The sequence below is a fragment of the Dipodomys merriami genome, unplaced genomic scaffold (assembly GCF_024711535.1).
Source record: "Dipodomys merriami isolate MVZ:Mamm:240054 unplaced genomic scaffold, mDipMer1.0.p SCAF_2, whole genome shotgun sequence".
Classification (NCBI taxonomy): domain Eukaryota; kingdom Metazoa; phylum Chordata; class Mammalia; order Rodentia; family Heteromyidae; genus Dipodomys; species Dipodomys merriami.
In genome coordinates this window covers 73642411-73661819 of record NW_027203381.1, presented here as the reverse complement: position 1 = coordinate 73661819, position 19409 = coordinate 73642411, and the positions used below count along the sequence as shown (strand labels likewise).

At 37.9% G+C, this 19409-nt stretch overlaps 1 protein-coding gene across 6 annotated transcripts in view; it reads left to right on the top strand.

Moving 5' to 3' along the window:
• The first annotated feature begins 15893 nt into the window (after nucleotides 1-15893).
• Stxbp5l (syntaxin binding protein 5L) overlaps nucleotides 15894-19409 on the top strand; it is a 195335-nt gene continuing 191819 nt past the window's right edge. For 4 of the 6 annotated variants that reach the window (XM_070030125.1, XM_070030124.1, XM_070030123.1 and 1 more), the window contains exons 1-2: nucleotides 15894-16026; nucleotides 17271-17467. In XM_070030125.1, coding sequence (XP_069886226.1) covers nucleotides 17279-17467 — 189 coding nt within the window. In that variant the 5' untranslated portion in view covers nucleotides 15894-16026; nucleotides 17271-17278. Of the gene's footprint in view, nucleotides 16103-17270; nucleotides 17468-19409 lie in introns of all 6 variants that reach the window. The other 2 variants (XM_070030121.1, XM_070030122.1) reach the window with 2 other exon arrangements.

Below are 19409 nucleotides of genomic sequence, written 5' to 3'. Positions count from 1 at the left end.
AGAATGAAAGAGATGCCAAGAGATGGTCTAATGAAGTTCAAATACTCGAAAGAGAAACAAGATTTCATTTTGGCTACACATTGTCCCTCTTTCCTTTGTTATATAACAACATTGATTTTTCTTTTGGAAGTTACCTTTTCACCCATGTAAGTGGGAATATCTACTGGACTATGTTCCTTAGTTAGACATATACGTGTAACTCAAGAGCCAATCAATTCTCCCTGCATAAGCATCAGAATTACTGAAGTTGTGTGGATTTTGTTTACCTTGATGGGGACACCTTAATTAGGCCATTCACTTAAGTCTGGATTATTTATATAGAGATATCCAGAACTACTCTGATGGTTGATCTTTCTAAATGCGGTTTTTCAGTGTTCTTTTAATGAATTCCTTTTATTGTTTAAATTAGCTAGAGTTTGTTTTTGTGTTTTCCCCCCCAAAAAACAAAGCCTAACTGACATGAAAATATGAATTCTAAACTGGACAATGTGATAAACCGTGAGATTTCAGACATATGGACAATAAATGGTATTATCGATCAAAATCCTTTTCATCTTACCAACTATGTGGTATGACTACTCTCCAGTGTCCTTCTTGAAGTTAAATATGGCCATGTGATTTTTGCTAGCCAATAAAATGTGTTTGGGCTGTGCTATGTTGCCTTTCTAGGTGGAAATCTTAAAAGTCAGTATGCAATTTGCTACTTTTCTGTGATTAGAAAATCTATTAGCGTGACTATCTGAGGCACTATATTGAACAGAGCTCCTCTGCTATACTACATCAGACATAGTATGAGGTTGATATAAACTTTGGTTATATTAAGCACTTCAGATTTGGTTGGGATAAAGGATTGGAGGCCTCTTATTACTAATAGAAGACTGAGTTCAGAGGATGTAGAAAAATGCATAGTTATTTCTAGTTGTCAGTATGCAGTTTTAAGGGTTCGCACATATAGGATATTTTTCTCTCATATTTCAAAAATCAGAGTTGTTAGACTACAAATATAAGGATAATGAAAAAGTCTGGAATTTCTTTGACTTGAGTAATGTAATAAAAAAAAAAGAAGGTTGACAAACTGTGTGTAAATTACCCCATATTTTAAATGTATCCTATTAATTTCACATTACTTACAGTTAATATTGTGAGGATGAAAGAAAACCATTGTTTAACAGTGTGGATGTGATCCTGGCTTCCATTAATTTGGTCTTCCAATTCCACCACATGCCATGTGATGATTCAGGTCACCCACGTCTTTTCTTTATTTGAAACACTGCAGAATCATCACTTATGGAGTGATGTCATTTGGCCTGCTTTTGGTGTATATACATCATTTAAGTATTAAGACAGCCTCTGTCTTTAATTTTTTTGACAAGCTAATATTGCTTGGCACCAATGCAAGAATAAATACAGACCCCAGCAACAGAAATAATGTAGCAGTTATCAGTTATACAAGGTTTTCAAAATTATATTGAATATGGTTGCATTGATTTTTAAAGACTAATATTAGCCGGGCGCTGGTGGCTCACGCCTGTAATCCTAGCTACTCAGGAGGCTGAGATCTGAGGATCACGGTTCAAAGCCAGCCCGGGCAGGAAAAGACCGTGAGACTCCTATCTCCAATAAACCACCAGAAAACCGGAAGTGGCGCTGTAGCTCAAGTGGTAGAGCGCTCGCCTTGAGCTGAAGAGCTGAGGGACAGCGCCCAGGCCCAGAGTTCAAGCCCCACGACCGACAAAAAAAAAAAAAAAAAAAAAAAAGACTAATATTAACATTAAATGAAAGATTAGAATAATTCTTATTACTGAGAAGCTTTGAGAAGAGCTTACAGAATTCTAAGAGTATAGGGACTATCAGCAATTATATAACTTAGTATGAGAGACATTGCATTTATTAAAATGAAATAAATTCAGACTGGCGCCATTGGCTCACACCTGTAATCCTAGCTACTCAGGAGGCCGAGATCTGAGGATCGCTGTTCAAAGCCAGCCCAGGCAAGAAAGTGCGTAAGACTCTTATCTCCAAATAACCACCAGAAAATCGGAAGTGGCACTGTGGCTCAAGTGGTAGAGTGCTAGCCTTGAGCTGAAGAGCTGAGGGACAGGGCCCAGGTCCAGAGCTCAAGACCCACGACCCACCAAAAAAAAAAAAAAAAAAAAAAAAAAAAACCACAAAAAAAAAAAAACCAACCAAATTTTCAGTAAGGTCAGGCGTGTATGGACATACCACTGAAATTATTAAGCTATAGCTTAATAAACAATAATAAACAATAGGGGCCTTGGTGCTGTTCCTGAACTTCTTTTGCTCAAGGTTAGCACTCTACCACTTGAGTCACAGCTCCACTTGCAGCTTTTTTTTTTTTTTTTTTTTAAGTAGTTTATCAGAAATAAGAGTCTCACAGACTTTCCTTCCCTGGGCTGGCCTTGAACTGTGATCCTCAGATCTCAGCCTCCTAAGTAGCTAGGATTGCAAGCATGAGCCACTGGCACCCTACTCAGAACTTTGTCTTTAACTTCTTTTATTCTATAACTCAATCTAAACAAAAAATAAATATGTGTTGAAACACATATATCAAGATAAGCTGGAGACAAAAACAAATGTTTTGGAAAAAATATGCAAAACCACCTCCAATCCATCTCCTTTCCAAGATTTGATTTTTTATGCCATCAGATGTCTTAATCCACCCACTACTCCTTCTTTTTTCAGTCCTGTGCTGACCCCCAGAAGATCACTCCTCCTCATTTCCGTCACACTCCAATAATACAGTTGTCTTGACTTGTGGGTTTCTCTATATACATAGATGGTATTTAATCTATGATATTTCCATTTATTTCCCTCTTTTCTCTCTTCCAGTGACCTTGTCTTCCACTTTTCCCTCAGGGACACAATAGATCACACCTTATACATACTGTGATATTAATGGAACCCTGTACACTCCCAGTTTCAAGCTGTCCAATCTGACGACTACTTCCTCAAATCTTTTCAGTTCATTTATCTCACTACCTCAATTCCAACAATCCTTTGGATTCACCAGGAGCAATAAAATATCTATCTATTGGATATATCATCTAATTACTCATGCTTTCATCCCCTTTGTTTTTAGCTGGGATTCTTGATTCAATCATCATACTAATGTCCTTTTCTATGCCCTCAGCCTCTCCTCACTCAATATATTACTTATCTTCAATACTCATTGAATACAAATATTATGCCAATTCTATGACTCTAATTGTGTAGTTGACATGACTGGAGCAAAGCTCAGAACCCTGCTGACTGGTCTCACTTTATATTCATGATCATTAACCTTGAATGGGCCCTTAATTCTACCTAGCAATTATGTTCCTACTCTGTTAGACTTAATTGGTTTTTCCCCCTTCTTCAACATCCAAACTTTTTCCCTCATCTTCACTATTAACTGATCATCTTTCTCTCTTTTTCTAAAACAAAAAATAGAAGTAATCCAAGAATTTCCAAAAGCAACACCACCTTTTTCTCTCTTCCCTAATACATTTATGTTTGTATACTCTGACTCCCTTCCTGTTCTTGAAGAAAAACTCTTAAGTACTGTTAGATAAAGCCAGACCCCAAGTTATGTTTTCCCTCCAAGATGCCCTCCAAGTATTCTCCATATTGTTTATGCACCATTGATTGCTCCCTTTCTAATGGATTTTCCTCAGTAGTAAACAAACATGCTGGTTTTTATTTTCTTTCTCAAAAGACAAAACAATAAAACAACCCTTTCCTTGCAGTTCACATGCAGTTTCTCTTTCCTTTATACAAAATCCTAGGAGAAATATAGTTATACGCTATATCTGCAGTCTTCTTTCTGTTCTTTTGAGAACATGCTGCAAATCAGGTTTTACCCTTGCCTCTGCACCATAATCATGCCTGTCAGTATAACCCATAACCCCAAGCCCTTGTCTTATTAGACTTTCAGCAGCATTTGACATAGTTGAGCACTATCTCCCTTCACTTGACATGCAGTGCACACTCGATTGGTTTTGCAACTACCTCATTGACTGCTCTTTTTCATTCTCTTTCTGGCTATTACTCACTTTATATTGGAATGCCTTAGGGCTTAGTCTTTTTACTCTTTTCTATCTCTACTTACTCCTTGGGTGTTCTAATCAAATATCATGCATTTAAATACCATCTAAATACTAGTGACTCACCAATGTATGTATTTTTAATACGTATACCTTAGCTCTCTGCTTTGAATGTTTGACTTCAATATCCAACTGTTCCCTGACAGGAGATTCATTTTAACAGGTCCAAAACTGTTTTCTGATCTATCCTTCATCCAAAACTTTCTCCTTCCTATGTCTTCCTCTGATCAGTCAAGCTATTTACATTCTTTTCATTGTTTTTATATGGCCTGTCATTTATTTAATGATTCTTTGTATTTATTAGCACATATTAAATATTATTGATCAATTACTTAGCCCATTTTAGGAGGTTTTCTCTTTTACAGAGGATAAGACCTAGAAGTAGTATTCAGGTGTGTGTTGTATAACCACTTAGAACAGATGTTGATATCATCTAAACATTAAACAATGCACTGGAATAGGTACTCTTGGTATCTTTCCCAACCTTGAGATCCTATCATTTATTTTATCTGCCTACCTCAATGCACATATATAGATTCTAAAACACCCATGCAAGGACACAGATTCTATCAAGCTATGCAAATCAGGATGCTCTTGCTAATATTGTGTTTCTAGTTGCTGTGACTTTGGGTGGTGTGAGCTACTCTTCTATACTGACTGCTTTTCAATGCATATGACATGGTTTTATTAGATCACATTACACACAGCATCACTGAGTCAAAATGATATTAGTCTGCTAGAAGAAGTTTCCTAACCAGTTGTAAGGGTTCTTTAATATACATTATGATGTTAATAGTGGATATAAGGGTATGAAAGCAGGTGATAGGGGGCAGAAATTTAAAGTTAAATATGTAGAAGAGAAAATTAGTGGGAAATTAGTGTCATTGCTTCTAGTGTCAAATACTTCTCTTTTTTCAAGGTCAGGCTGGCAATTTTTCACAATTCCTACCCACAAATGCCCTTCTTGATTGATTGACTCTTACTGCTAGAAGCTCTCCTTACACTCAGGAGGCAGGCTTGCTTTTTATTGAATTAAAAAAATCTAAATGCCAAAGTGACAAGAATACTTGGCTTCTATTTATTTCTATCTGATACTCAAAACCACATTCTAAAGCAGTGAATTTTCATCTCACCCCAGGATATTTTTAAAGAAGAAATAAAAATGATTTATAAAATGATATACTGAGAAAATTTCTAATTATTCTTATTGGACCAAAATGAAGACTTGTACAATGCTGCTGACTCTTCCAGTTCTTCCTTCTCACTCAATAAAGCAAAAGGAAAAAAAATCATTCCTTCATTATAGCTTCACTATTTCTCTTTTTTTTAGCTTTACTATTTCTATGATAGGGTGAAAATTATCTAAAGCTCACTTATGACTATGTAGAACTTTTTATGGATATTTTTCTCCTTAAAATCAACCATAGCTTATAAAGTCAGGACAAATGCTTATAATGTTGAATATAGAGAAGTTGAGCAGGTTCTTAGTGATTTTAAATTGTCATACTGATAAGCAAAGATGGACATAGATGCAATTTTATACAGCTGGAAAAATGCAATTATATGGAAGAAGGTAGGAACAAAGTAGGACATTAAGGCTGTTAGAAGGCTGGGTAGATTATCATTTTCAAAGCCATCATTTGATCTAAATATTACATAATGTATCAACTACCTTTTTAGCTTCAATCTTCAATCTTTCCTAATTTTAATAGATTACTCTATGAGATTCAGAGGGAATGTATTCTTTTCCTCCAATGGTCAATAGCATTTAAAGAGAAGTATGGGATATACAATTGAACAAATGAGAGTTGGTCATAGGTTGAATGTCACCAATTGAGGGAAAGGGAAAGGGATCAAGAATAATTGCTGTGTTGTTAATAAGGAGCAATCTTGTTGATTGAAATACCAATCACCAAAATGAGGAATATGAGTTGTTCATACTCCATGGCAGAGTTTTTGAGATTTTTGAGAAACCTCCAAATAGAGATATTAAGAAGAACATTTATTATATAGATCCGAGCTCAGAGATCAGAGTTAAAAGAGTTATCAGTTTGTAGGTCATTAACCTTTGGATGTTATTTAAAGCCATAGGACTAGATAGATTATAAGATTTAGGAATTAGAATGTAAAATGTAAAGAAAGAGGATCTAGAACAAACTCCTGAAGCAGCCTTCTAACAGTCCTAATGTCCTACTTCGTTCCTACCTTCTTCCATATAATTACATTTTTCCAGTTGTTTAAAATTGCATCTATGTCTATCTTTGCTTATCAGTATGACAATTTAAAATCACTAGGAACCTGCTTAAATTCTCTATATACAATAAATTCTCTATATCCTGACTTTGTAAGCTATGGTTGAATTTAAGGCCAAAAATATCCATAAATAAAAGTCCCACATAGTCTTAACTTCATTTGTAGAGTTGTAGAGAGGAGAATCCAGATAAAGGCTGTTCAGATGAGTAAGACAACCAGCAGGGTGAAGCAGAAAAGCCAAGAGCAAGAATTCCTTGAAAAATAGATATTGTCAACTTGTTGAACACCTTTGAAAAATCTGATATGAAAGAAACTGAAAAAAAAGAAATTGAAAAGTACCTGGGTGTTTCATTTATCTATGCATTGATTGATCAGTATCTGTCTGTTTCTCCCTCTCTCTCCCTCCCTCATTCTCTCTCTGTCTCTCTCTTTCTCTCTTTGTTCTCTCTCCTCCCCACCCCCATCCCAGTACTGGGACTTGAGCTCAAAGACTTGCCATCTCATTGTTTTTTTCTACCACTCACTTAAGCCAGGCCTCCAGGTCCACTGGATTTAAACCCATTGGATACTAGTAACCTTAGTAAGAGCATTTGCATTATATAATGATGAGAATGGAAAAAAATTAGTGTGAATTAGAAGAATTGAGAAAATTTAAAAAACATGGAGACATTATAAAGGGGAGAAGAGAGATCTAATAGAAGCTGAAAAGAGATATGAGAGTACAAATATATCATTTGTTTTAAGATGAATGATATAGCTAAGGGAAAAATCAGAAAGGAAAAATGCAAAGGTATAGATAGTGAAAAAATTAACAAGATAGGGTAAGGTTTTTGAGACACTAGAGGATTGATCTGGAACACACACCTAGGAGAGCAGGAAATACGCCTCCTAAGTTATTTAATATTGGGTGGTAACAATTTTTTTCTTACAGTTCCTATATTTATGAATGGTTTGTATATGACAGCCAGCAAGGATTATCTCATTAATCTTTGCAATGCAATAAGGTTGGTGATTTTTATATTCTGAAAATAAACAAGAAAATTAAATTACACAGAAGTAACTTGCCAAGTATCAAACACTGAATAAGTATGTGACAAACATGGGTTTGTTTGAATCAGAGTTCTGTTTCTAAAAATTATTAATCCTAGCTACACAGGAGGCTGAGATCTGAGGATCATGGTTTAAAGCTAGTCCCAGGAGGAAAGTCTGTGAAACTCTTATCTCCAATAAATCACCAAAAAGCTGGAAGTGCAGCTGAGGCTCAAGTGGTACAGTGCCAGCTTTGAGGAAAAAAACTTACAGACAGTGCCCAGGCTCCAAGTTCAAGCCCCAGGAGCAGCGTGCATGGGTACACACACACACACACACACACACACACACACACACACACACACACACACACACACACACACACACACACACACACACTATTCTATCATATACCCCTATCCCCTATAGATTTTGCCACTTAAATTTAAAAACATTAAGGAAAAATAATGGCATTTATTGTAGTATTGGATGTTTTGATGATTTTGGGGAAAATGGCATAGAATATTTTAAATAGGAATGATTGCAGAAAATTCAAGATGTTTGATTTGCATCATCAAAGGTCACTAGACATCAACACATTTGAATATTTATGCAAACTTGCATTAGAGGAAGACTATAGTTCAAGACAGTAGAGATATGGGAATAATGGGAGGAAGAAATGAAGCTGAAAAATAAAATGTTTTTCTAACTGAGGAGAGCTAGAGAGAGAGAAACCCATAAATCACTCTGGCTGTTAATGAAAAAAAATATTTATAAAGTTCTTCAGCTTGGCAAAGGTTAAGAGAACAATGTTCAGTAAGCCCAAAATATAAGAGGAGCTGATTAGAACAGAAAGTTTATACTGTATGTCTGGAGAGGACCCATTCAAAGGGTTTTCTTGCCTTACAGTTTGCAGTTGGGCAGGCACAGAGTCATTTTTGTTTATGGCAAAAGTCTTGTTGCTGGTGTCCTAGCTTATATTCTAAAGCTCTCCTTGTCTATTTTAGCCGATATACAAATTAATACATATATTTAGAATTTTTTAACATTCTAACCTTTTATTAACATCATGAAAACTTAATTTGATAATAGTATTACTAAATTTGTTATTACCATCATTAAAAAGATAATTTATCCATACTTAAACTGGTGCAATCTTCATGAGTCATAGTATATTAAAGCTTCAGAAATTATCAAAGGCTGAGCCTAAAAAGGATTGTTTTCACCTGCCTCTGTATTCTAAACCAAAGCAAAAATGTCCTTTGTAGTTTCTATCATTTAATTCAAGGTTAAAGAATGGATCATCTACAGGTGCTGGTGGCTCATGCCAGTTATCTTAGCTACTATGGAGGCTGAGATCTGAGGATCATGGCTCAAAGCCAGTAGCGCAGGAAGGTCAGTGAGACTCTTATCTCATTAAGTACCAAAAAAGCAGAAGTGGAGCTGTGGCTTAAGCAGTAGGGAGCAAGCCTTAAGCAAAAATGCTCAAGCTCCAGAACTAGCAAAAAGGCAAAAAACAAACAAACACACATACAAAAACCCTATGATCTATTGTCTGAATCTTACTTATAACTTCAGTCTAAATTTCCAAATCCACTTACTTTGTCTATAACTGCAAAAATTCAAGCAGATTTTAAAAGTTTCTCATATTCCTTTACTTTTTTGTTTTCCTATGAAATTCTCCATCTATAGATGTAGGTATCTTTTTTTTCAACCTTTTAACCTGTCCCTGTTCCTATTTTTATTCATTTCCATCTCAAATCACATACAGCAATATTATCTTTTTAATTTTCTAACAAAATTGAATGGAGGCCAGGTGCCAGTGGCTCATACCGGTAATCCTACCTACTTAGGAGGCTGAGATTTGAGGATCATGGTTCAAAGCCAGCCCAGGTAGGAAAGTCTGTGAGATTCTCATCTCTAATGAACCACCAGAAAATTGAAAGTGATCCTATGGTTCAAAATGGTAGTGATAGCCTTGAGCAAAATTGCTCAGGAAAAATACCCAGGCCCTGAGTTCAAGCTCCATGACTGGCAATAATAATAACAACAACAACAACAACAACAACAACAATAGAAGTTTATGCTGTCATGTTTTTAGATAAAGAAGTTGAACATATGAGTTATTATTTCTTTTTTGGGGGGGGGTCCGGTCATGGGGCCTGAACTCTGGGCCTGGGAGCTGTCCCTCAGCTCTTCAGCTCAAGGCTAGTGCTCTACCACTTGAGCCACACTGCCACTTCTGGCTTTTTTCTTTTTGCTCATGTGGTGCTGAGGAATTGAACCCAGGGCCTCAGGCATGCAAGGCAAGCGCTCTACCACTGAGCCACCTTCCCAGCCCCTGGGTTACTATTTCTAACTTAAAAGTATGGAAAACTTTTATATTTGTTTCCACTAAATTGAAACAATAAGCAGTCATGCTTTATTATGTCACATGTTAATGTTCTGTTTAATTGATTATGCATACTTATTTATCACTTTATTTAGACGTTATTCAACATCTAAATCTAAACATGTAGGTGGTATGAGATTTCATTTCACAAAAATGAATTCTACTATCTGCTCTCCAGACTTAAGCTTTCAATCAGGATACAAAAATGTGAAACTTTTAAAAATAAAATTTAGAATTAAGTATGAGAATACATTGTCCTGATTTAGTAATAATGCTTAAAACTGAAACTTTGTCAAATATTTTGTATAAGAATATTCCATAACTCTGTTGAACGTGAACTATACAACTTGTGGGTGGGAAGGGAGTAAAAAACTGGGAGAGAGCAAGGGAAGAGGTGACATTGTCTAAAAAGAAATGTACTCTTTACCTGACTTGTGTGACTGTAACCTTCTGTACATCGCATTTATAATAAAAATAAAAAAAATTTAAAAGTATTCTATATATTTTAGATGTAATAGTAAGCTTAATTTATGATAAGTTAAACTTTGGTTAGAAATAAAATAGCCAAGAATATGGTAAGAATTAATTAGTGAAATATCCATATGATTGAATGAATACATTGACATTCAAATTGATGTGTCTGAAGAATATTTAATGTAATGGGGAATGTTCACAACAGAATGTTTCAATTATATTAAAATGTCCAGCAAATACTGGATACTCTCTACTTGGTAGAAGGATAATTTTGAGAAATTTTCTTCTTTTCACTTATCATAGGCATCTTCTTTGATGAATGCCTCTGTGTGTACCATTTAAATTACCTTTTCAATGAGGCTTTGTAGTGGTTAGAAAGAGAGTATAGTGAACTTTGACTAAACAAATCAGAGACAGAATTTGGGATTCGAAAGAACTTATAAGTTAATAAGTCCAAGGCCTGTTTTTCTTCTTTAATTTTAGCCACAGTTAATCCATGATGCAAGAAACATATTAATAGAAAAGAGAAAATAAATGGAAGCTCAAAGCCAATTCCTACAAACTCCTTCAAGCAAAGTAAAATAATAACAGTGATAATTGTATCTTACAATTTTTTTTTCTGGCAGTAGAGGCATTTATACTCAGGGCCTTGTACTTTCTTAACTGGCACTCTACCACTTGGGCCACTCCCCTTTTCTGCCTTTTGCTGCTTATTTTGGAGATGAAGTCTAGTGAGACTTTTCTGCCTGGGCTATCCCTGCACTGCCATCCTCCAGTTCTCAATCTCCTGAGGAGCTAGGATTACAAGTGTGGGCCATCAGTACACAGCTGTACAAAGTATTTTTAATGCTTAATCTTGTATCTTTTTGTGTGTGTGATTGCCTATATTTGTTTTTATATGCAAAGAAAAATTGAGGCTTAGAGGCCAATGCTGCTTGTTACTGCCACAGTTTAAGTTTAGATCTCTTCCAACACCAAATCCCACCTCTTACCACATTACAATGCAATGGACGAGTATACGGAAACTTTTATTAGAATACACACAAGGAACTGATTTTAATTGTATGTTTAATAACAAATATTTGAGTTTTGTCCTAGAAGGCATGAGGGTCATGACTCTGTTTGCAATTCTCCTATTGATTGCATGCTGAGCCATACTTTGTATGTTTGGTTCTGTCCGAATGATCCTTACCTGCTTATCTGAAACCCATGAGAGCTATGACATTATTTAATTAATTTGCTCTGTGGTTCCTTTTGTGGACTTGGACTATGCTGAATGAAGGTTTTTAATGCTGGCTGCTATTTCCTGCCATATGATAAAGAACTGACCCATGAGTACCCCTCTGATGGATGTATAATGGAGTCAGAAAAATATGAGATGAAGATTTAGAAAGGAAAACTAATTAATAATCTTTAAAGCTTTTGTATAAAGGATATAGGTGGGGCTTGGTTTTCCAACTCTCCTCTCTTAATAAAATTCTAATCTCTAGGCCAGCAAATGGAAGGATGATGCCATACCTTGATTAAGGAATAAGATTGGTGATATGTTGCCACATCTCGAACTCAGTATCTCTCAGCAAGCGGATTGGAGATGTTCCCATTCATTAATGGAAACAGTTGGTAGTCTTGCTTTATGGGAAATCTTTCATCATCATTCTTGCCCCACCCACATTCTCTCCAGCTGTTCTGATATTTACTGACAGTCCAGTCTCTCTGAGTAGATTAGCATTGCCTTCCGATGTCTTAATTAGTTATTGAATAACTGATTTACTTCTATTTTAGTAGGATACTCCCCTGTGTCTCTGTTAATATAATTCAAGTTATACTGATATTTCCTGTGAGATAAGAACCTCTGATTAGCTTGCTCTCCCCAAAGTCCTTTATTTATTTATTTTTTGTTCTCATTGTCTTCAACTCTCAGATGTCTTTTAAGTTCTAGTTAGCAAACTCATCAGCTATTTTCTGCTTTACTTTGGTTTTATTTTACTCTGATACTTCAGTTTGGTCATAACTTTTCTTTTTTTGGGGGGGGGGTCCAGTCGTGGGGCCTGAACTCTGGGTCTTGGCACTGTCTCTCAGCTCTTCAGCTCAAGGCCAGTGCTCTACCACTTGAGCCACAGCACCACTTCCGGCTTTTTTCTTTTTGCTTATGTGGTGCTGAGGAATTGAACCCAGGGCCTCATGCATGCAAGGCAAGCGCTCTACCACTGAGCCACCTTCCCAGCCCCTGGTCATAACTTTTCTAATATTGAACATCTATATAATGGAAAAATCTTTTGTCTTCTCAAAAGAAAACCACCACGAGGAAAGAGATTTGGGATAAAATTGATATGGGTCCAAATTCTCTTTTTAATAACCCACTAGACATATGCTATTGGGCTTATTACTTAACCTTTCTTTGCTTCAATTTTATCATCCATAAAAAGGAGTTATAAAAAGCTACCATAAATGGGTTGTTGTGAAGATTAAATGATAAACTAAATGTAAACATTTTTATATAGCCTTAACTCATAATAAATAAGCTGCTAAAATGTTGGATTTGATGATAACATTGTTATGGGTTTAATTATATTCCTCCAAATTCATATTTTGAACCCCTGACCTTCACCTGAGAAACAATTATATTCAGGGATAGGATTTTTAAAAAGATAATTTGGTTAAAACAAGGCCATTAATATGGGCCTTAATACAGTCAGACTTCTATTTAATGAGAAGGAAATTGGGACACAGAGAAACTGGGTATATGGCCAAAGACCAAGAGAGGTCAGAGAGAGAAGGTAATCTTCTGCAAGCCATTGAGAAAGGCCTCAAAAAATACCCTAAATCTGTTAAAATTTTTTGAGGGGGAGGCAGAGCTGGGTTGGAACTCAGGGTCTTACAAGCACTATGATTCTTGAGCTACATCTCCAGATCTGCATTTTTGCTGGTTATTTTTAGGAATGAGACTAGCAGATTTCTGCCCTTGCTGGCTTTGAACCATGATTCCTGAGATCTCAGCTTCCTCAAGTAACTAGAATTTTACAAATGTGAACTGCTGGTAACTGGCTAAACATGTTGATGTCTTGATATTGAATTAATAGTCTTCAAAAATGTAAGAAAACCCTCTGTACAGTATTTTCACAATAAAAAAAGAAAAAAATACAAAAACAAATTGTAAGAAAAATGTCATTCTAGGGCTGGGAAGGTGGCTCAGTGGTAAAGTGCTTGCCTTGCATGCATAAGGCCCTGGGTTCAATTCCTCAGCACCACATAAGCAGAAAAAGCCGGAAGTCATGGGGTAGAGCACTAGCCTTGAGCTGAAGGCAATCAAAAAGATATCATAAGATTAATAATGGACAAAGAGGAGGCAACAATGCTTGATAAGAAATGTACTGTTATCTTGCCCATATAATTGTAACTCCTCTGTATGGTATTCTCACAAAAAAATTAATTAATTTAAAAAAAAAGAAAAAGAAAGAGAAAAATGTCATTCTAGTTTAAACTACATTTTGTTATGGTAGTTCTGCAATACAACACGCATATACTTCCTACAGTTTCAATATTCCTGAGCTTCAAATTTCCTCATCTGTAAAATGGGGTCAATATTTATGTCATACAATTATAATAAAGATCAAGTTAAAAGGGATATTTATAAAAATTCCTAGTACACTGAATTTGGCATGTTGGTGCTGATAATTTTTTAAATCTGTCTTAGCTGAAAATTTTTTTTTAAAAAAAATCTTACTTTTCTCCAAATGAAGTCAATTGTCTTTGTGAAGTGCAACATATATTCACACTTTCTGCCATTCTTGGATTGTTTTGGGGTAGAGGGATAGAAAAATTACTTTTATCGATTCCTTTATTGTCTTAAATAAGATCACAACTCCTTAAAATGAATTGTAATATTTTCAATAAACATCCTTAAAGGATCCTTCTAATATATTTCTTTAATGGTTAGATGATTTTGCTCCAAGGATTATGCTTAGACTGTTTTTCTTTGGAAAGAAGTCATGGACTACTTAAAATTTCTACCCAGGTAATCCCTCTTTGTGAGGGATTCTTTCTGTTTATGGCAGAGTGGTTGAAACTACTCATTACTAGAGTCATCTCTAGCTGGGTACAAGTTGTTAGGAATCCAATATAGAATGTGGAACTCTACTAAGATCTAGTTGACATCAGACATGGATACACAAAACATGGTATTTTTTAACCCCTTCCTCACATGATGTAATTGGGTACCATCTCATAAATCTATATTTAGTAACTATTTAATGACTCAACTATCCAAAACTCTTTAAGAGCTTATTACAAGTGAAATACTACATCGGGTTATAAACAAGCTAGGAGAAATATATGAGTCCATGTCTACATTCAAGGAAAGTATAGGATGTCAGAGAAATGAATAAAACAGACATTAAGTACAGAAAAAATTCAGAATGAGAGTGTGAGCATTGAGCTGGAGGTGTGAAAAACTGAACTCTATTCCATCTCCACTATTTCTTTGCTACACGCTTGGGCAATTTATAGTCTCTTCAATTCTCCAGTCTCCTTTAACTGTGTTGCGGGAGGGGGGGGCAGAGGAGAAGTTGAGGGTGACTCAGAAGGAAGAAGGGCCGGGTTCATGATCGGTCTGTAATAATATATAAGACAATAAGCATTTAGATTGGTTACTGATGAATTCTGTTCTTATATACAACAGTCGCAGTTCCTGAGCTGTCTTTCCTTTTAACAAACGAACAAATCTAGGTCCAAAATTTCCCTAGTTCAATTATAGCAATTCAAGGTTCTAAAAGCACGTCTTCTCCTTTTGATGCAGTGTTTTATTTCCCTACATGCAATAGTACATTTTCCAAAACGATCATCGTGACTCACAGATAAAGCTTAAAATGTGTTCTTGACACAGCTTACTGAGAAAACTGCTTCTTTAAAAAATTACGCATCTCTGTGTATGTAAAGATGGAAAGCAAGGAGTAAGTTCACATAGTGGACAAGGTGAGTATTCTATTCTTAGAAGCTGGAAGGCTTTATATTGCAGAATTCTATTGAAATTCAATAAGCTATGGCAAAGATAACTGTTTAGTAGGGGTTAATTACCAATACCAGTTGACTGCTGGTAGGTGGACAGAAAAGGGAGCCCAATAGATGCACCTGGAGAGCGGGAAGAAATTCACAGAGGTGAAAAACTGTAAAACACTTGCACAAGACACCCTTCCTACAGGTAACCCTTCCTACAGTCCTCAGGCTCCAGGCACACTAGTGCACACGCATGTTGGCATTCTGTTGACCCACACTTATGTCCTTCAACAGGTAGCGGCAATTACAGACCCCCAAAGCATCCTGCCTGGGTATACTGGCCAATATCACTGTCAATCATATACCCAACCTACTTTTCTAAATTGTCCCCTCCCCCTTTCATTGGCTTTTCTTTCGGCCTATCTCCAAATTCCTTCCGCGCCTGGAAACCACAGCACTCGGCCCTAAGGAGCCTAGGATTGGCGGAGAGGCTGCTCCCGCCCTCTTACGTCACCGAGCCCCGCCTCTTCTCCACCTCGAGCGGCCAGGACGGGAGGGGGCAGGTGCTGGCCAGCTTGGGGCGGGGCCTGCCTCCCACGGCGAGGGGCGGAGCCTGAGGTGGAGCCCGCCCCGCTCGGTTAGGACCACGGAGAGCGCCAGGCGCCGAGACCAGAGGGACTGGAGAAGCGGCCGGAGCCTGGCCTGACCGACGTCTGCGAGCCCGCCGCCTTCCGCGTCCTCGGCTTTCTCGGGCTGGCCGGTGGCTGGTGGCGTCTGAGGAAGGTGCCTAAGTCCGGGGTGTGCTAGTGGTCCGGGAGAGTCGCCGCCGTCCAGGCGCAGCTCGCTCACACCTGTGCGTGTGAGTGTGGGCGCGCGTGTGTGTGTGCGCACGTCAGCGTTCGCGCGAGTGCCCGCGAGGGTGTTGGGGTGTGTGGCAGCCGGGCGCGCGGCGGTCCGTGCGGGGGTGTCGGTGTGGCCGCCCGCCCTGAGGCGGGAGCCCCGTGCCTGGGTACTCGGCCCCGGGAAGGGACGGCGGGAGCCGCGGGGCTCCGCGCGCCCAGCAGGCTGAGGCGGGACGCGGGCCGCAGCCGTCGCCGCCGCCGCCGCCGCCACCACCGCCGCCTCGCGTCCCTCGAGAGCCTCCGCGGTGCTGCGGGGAGAGCGGACGGCGGGCGGGCGGGCGGGCGAGCGCGGTGGCGGCGGCTGCGGGCAGAGGACCGGGCGTGGGGCGCGCGGCGGGGGGAGGCGGGAAGGGGATGGGTGACGAGACAGGGAAAAGGGGGGGGTGGCGGGAGACTCGGGGAGACTGGCGGGGGTGGGGACGTCGCCGCTCGCCCCTCCCGTCGGCTGTTGCTGTGGGTCACCCGCAGATGCTTATTTAATTATCTGTTATGTTTTCAGGTCCAGGCCTTGGGGGATAGGAAATAGCAAGCCCACCCCCACCCCCCTGGACCCCCGCCAATTTACTATTGAGGAAAATAAGAGGGAAAAAAAGGGAGCCTAGGAAGATGATGGGGAGCAGAGCGCGGCAGATGACGGCAGAGAAAATACTGGTTCCTCTGCAACGTCGTTTTTCTGAAAATTCAATATTCTGAGCTGAGCCTTTAGAAAGAAAGCCCTCCTTGAAGGGAGTCACAGAGGGTCCTCGTCTTTTGGACTCTGGTTTGATTGTATAATAATGATGATATAATGCTAATGACGATGATGACACTGCCTTTTATTTTTACCCCAGTGCTGATAAAGCGCAGCTACAGCTGGGGATAAAGCTCTTAAAAATCCGATGTGTGAAGAGGCAATACTGTTGCTCTTGGAGTTGCGGTTTATTTCATTGCTCTTTAATAAAGAGATTATATTTAGAATTAAAATTCGACCAAACCTAGTCTGACTTCTTCACTCAGTTATCTTCAATGTTCATAAAATGGGGGACTGGCTACTACTGCCTTGACTAATGAAAATGTAAAGACTTTCTATTTGGTGTCGGTCCATGTAATCCACCTGGTTTTCCTCTCCTTTGAATTTCTCAACAGTGTTGAAAATGAAGAAGTTTAATTTCCGAAAAGTTTTGGATGGCTTAACTGCCTCCTCCCCTGGCAGCGGTAGCAGCGGTGGCGGTAACAGTGGTGGCGGGGCTGGAAGTGGTTCCATGCACCCAGGAGGGACTGCAGGGGTTCTCAGAGAGGAAATTCAGGAATCCCTCACTTCAGAGTACTTCCAGATTTGCAAGGTATGTTTTGAATTGACTTACAGCCGATTGTCCTGTTCTGAAGAAGAAAGCACACACACACGCACACACACACACACACACACACACACACACACACACACACACAGAGGCACATGACTGGAAATTGTTGAGATGACAACATTAATGTAGCTTCAGACATCGACTGTAGCACCAGCTTAGAAAGGAATGATAGTTTAGTTGGAGATAAGCACAAAGGTAAAGTAGAATTTGCAAGGTAATTTTAAAGGCTCGCAAAATGTGTCTGTTGTAAATAATCAATTGGTTTCTGGTGCTGTCATTTAAAGAAACTGTTACTCGGTTTCACTGACCAGCATAAAATAAATACGATCATTAACACCTTGCTTGAATTAAGCAGATACTAGTTAGGAAAATATATCTTTTTTGAGGGGTCCAGTGGAGTTGCTTTAAAATTCTAAATATAAGAACATCTTCAGATTCTTAGACGCTTCCTAAATATATGCCATAGGTTTAATATGGCATGTAATATGGAACTTGTAATACTTCCAAGCATTCAAAGGTAGTTCAGTACTTTGATTTAGCCAGAAAACATTTTAGGTAATGTACGTTATTAATACACTTCTAATGAATAAACCAAAGAAAGAGTTCTGACAGGGAGGAAAGATGAACATTTAAAGCATAGGATTTTATTAATATATAGTTGTCACTTTATGGCATACAATGATTAATAATCTTTATTGTCCCCTCCCTTTTTTTTTTTTTTTTGCCAGTCCTGGGGCTTGAACTCAGGGCCTGGGCACTGAGCTTCTTTTTGCTCAAGGCTAGCACTCTACCACTTGAGCCACAGCGCCACTTCTGGCTTTTTCTGTTTATGTGGTATTGAGGAATCGAACTCAGGACTTCATGCATGCGAAGCAAGCACTCTACCACTAAGCCACATTCCAGCCCCTATAGTCCACTTTTGAGGTTACCTTGGAATGTGCTTTTGATATGGTTTATGTAAGAAAAAAAGCTTTAAATCATTTGTGATACAAATGAGTATCGTTTATTTTACAATTGTATTTGAATAATAAGAAAAAACAGTAAACTTTGGAAATAGCATAAATTAAGTGCCAAGCATTTAGATGCCTTTTAATTGTCTTAGCCTCTATTCCTAGCGGTCCTTATAAAAACATGAAGTCTATAGTTCTCATTTTACTTAAAAGCCATATTTAAAATTAAATAAATAGATTTAACCAAGTCTACAACTTGTATGCAATAGTGATTTTCCCTCAATATGAAATAATAGATGTTCTGTCATATTAGGGAATGGGTTAATAGTATTCATGAGACAAATTTGTAAAAGACTCCCAGAGGCCATATTTGAAGCGTTATATAGAAGAATAATGCTTTGATTCTTTAATCTGTGGTATATGGCTGTTTTTATAGTCTGAAAAAAAATCCAAATACATCAATTCATGGATGTGATAGTAATATATGAGAATTTTAGTAGGATAACAAGCTTCAGGAAAATGTATGAGTATAGACAAAAAATGGAATATATAGTCATGTGCATATGTATTCAGAAGGAAATCTTTATTGGGGAATTCAGTTGCTTCAAATGTGGCATAGTAAGAAGAACACCGGCCATTTGCCAGCCATATTGTCTTGAGTAAGCCATTTATATTCTTGATTTAAAATTTTCTTTAAAAAAACTTTTTTTAAAAAAATAAAATTTTCTTTAACCCATTTATTGAAAATTTTTACCAAATATTATTATAAGAGCAAATATAAAGGTTATACTCAACAAACATGATAGTTTTTAAACCTTAATAATACAAATATACATTTTATCACCCTTTCTAATTTGTGTAGTGCCTTCACCTATTGTTTGCTCTGCCATTAACCCTTTTCAGAATAGAGAGCGGAAATATTTATGTTTTTTATTAGGATAGCCGGAAATATTTATTACCATACTACAGAT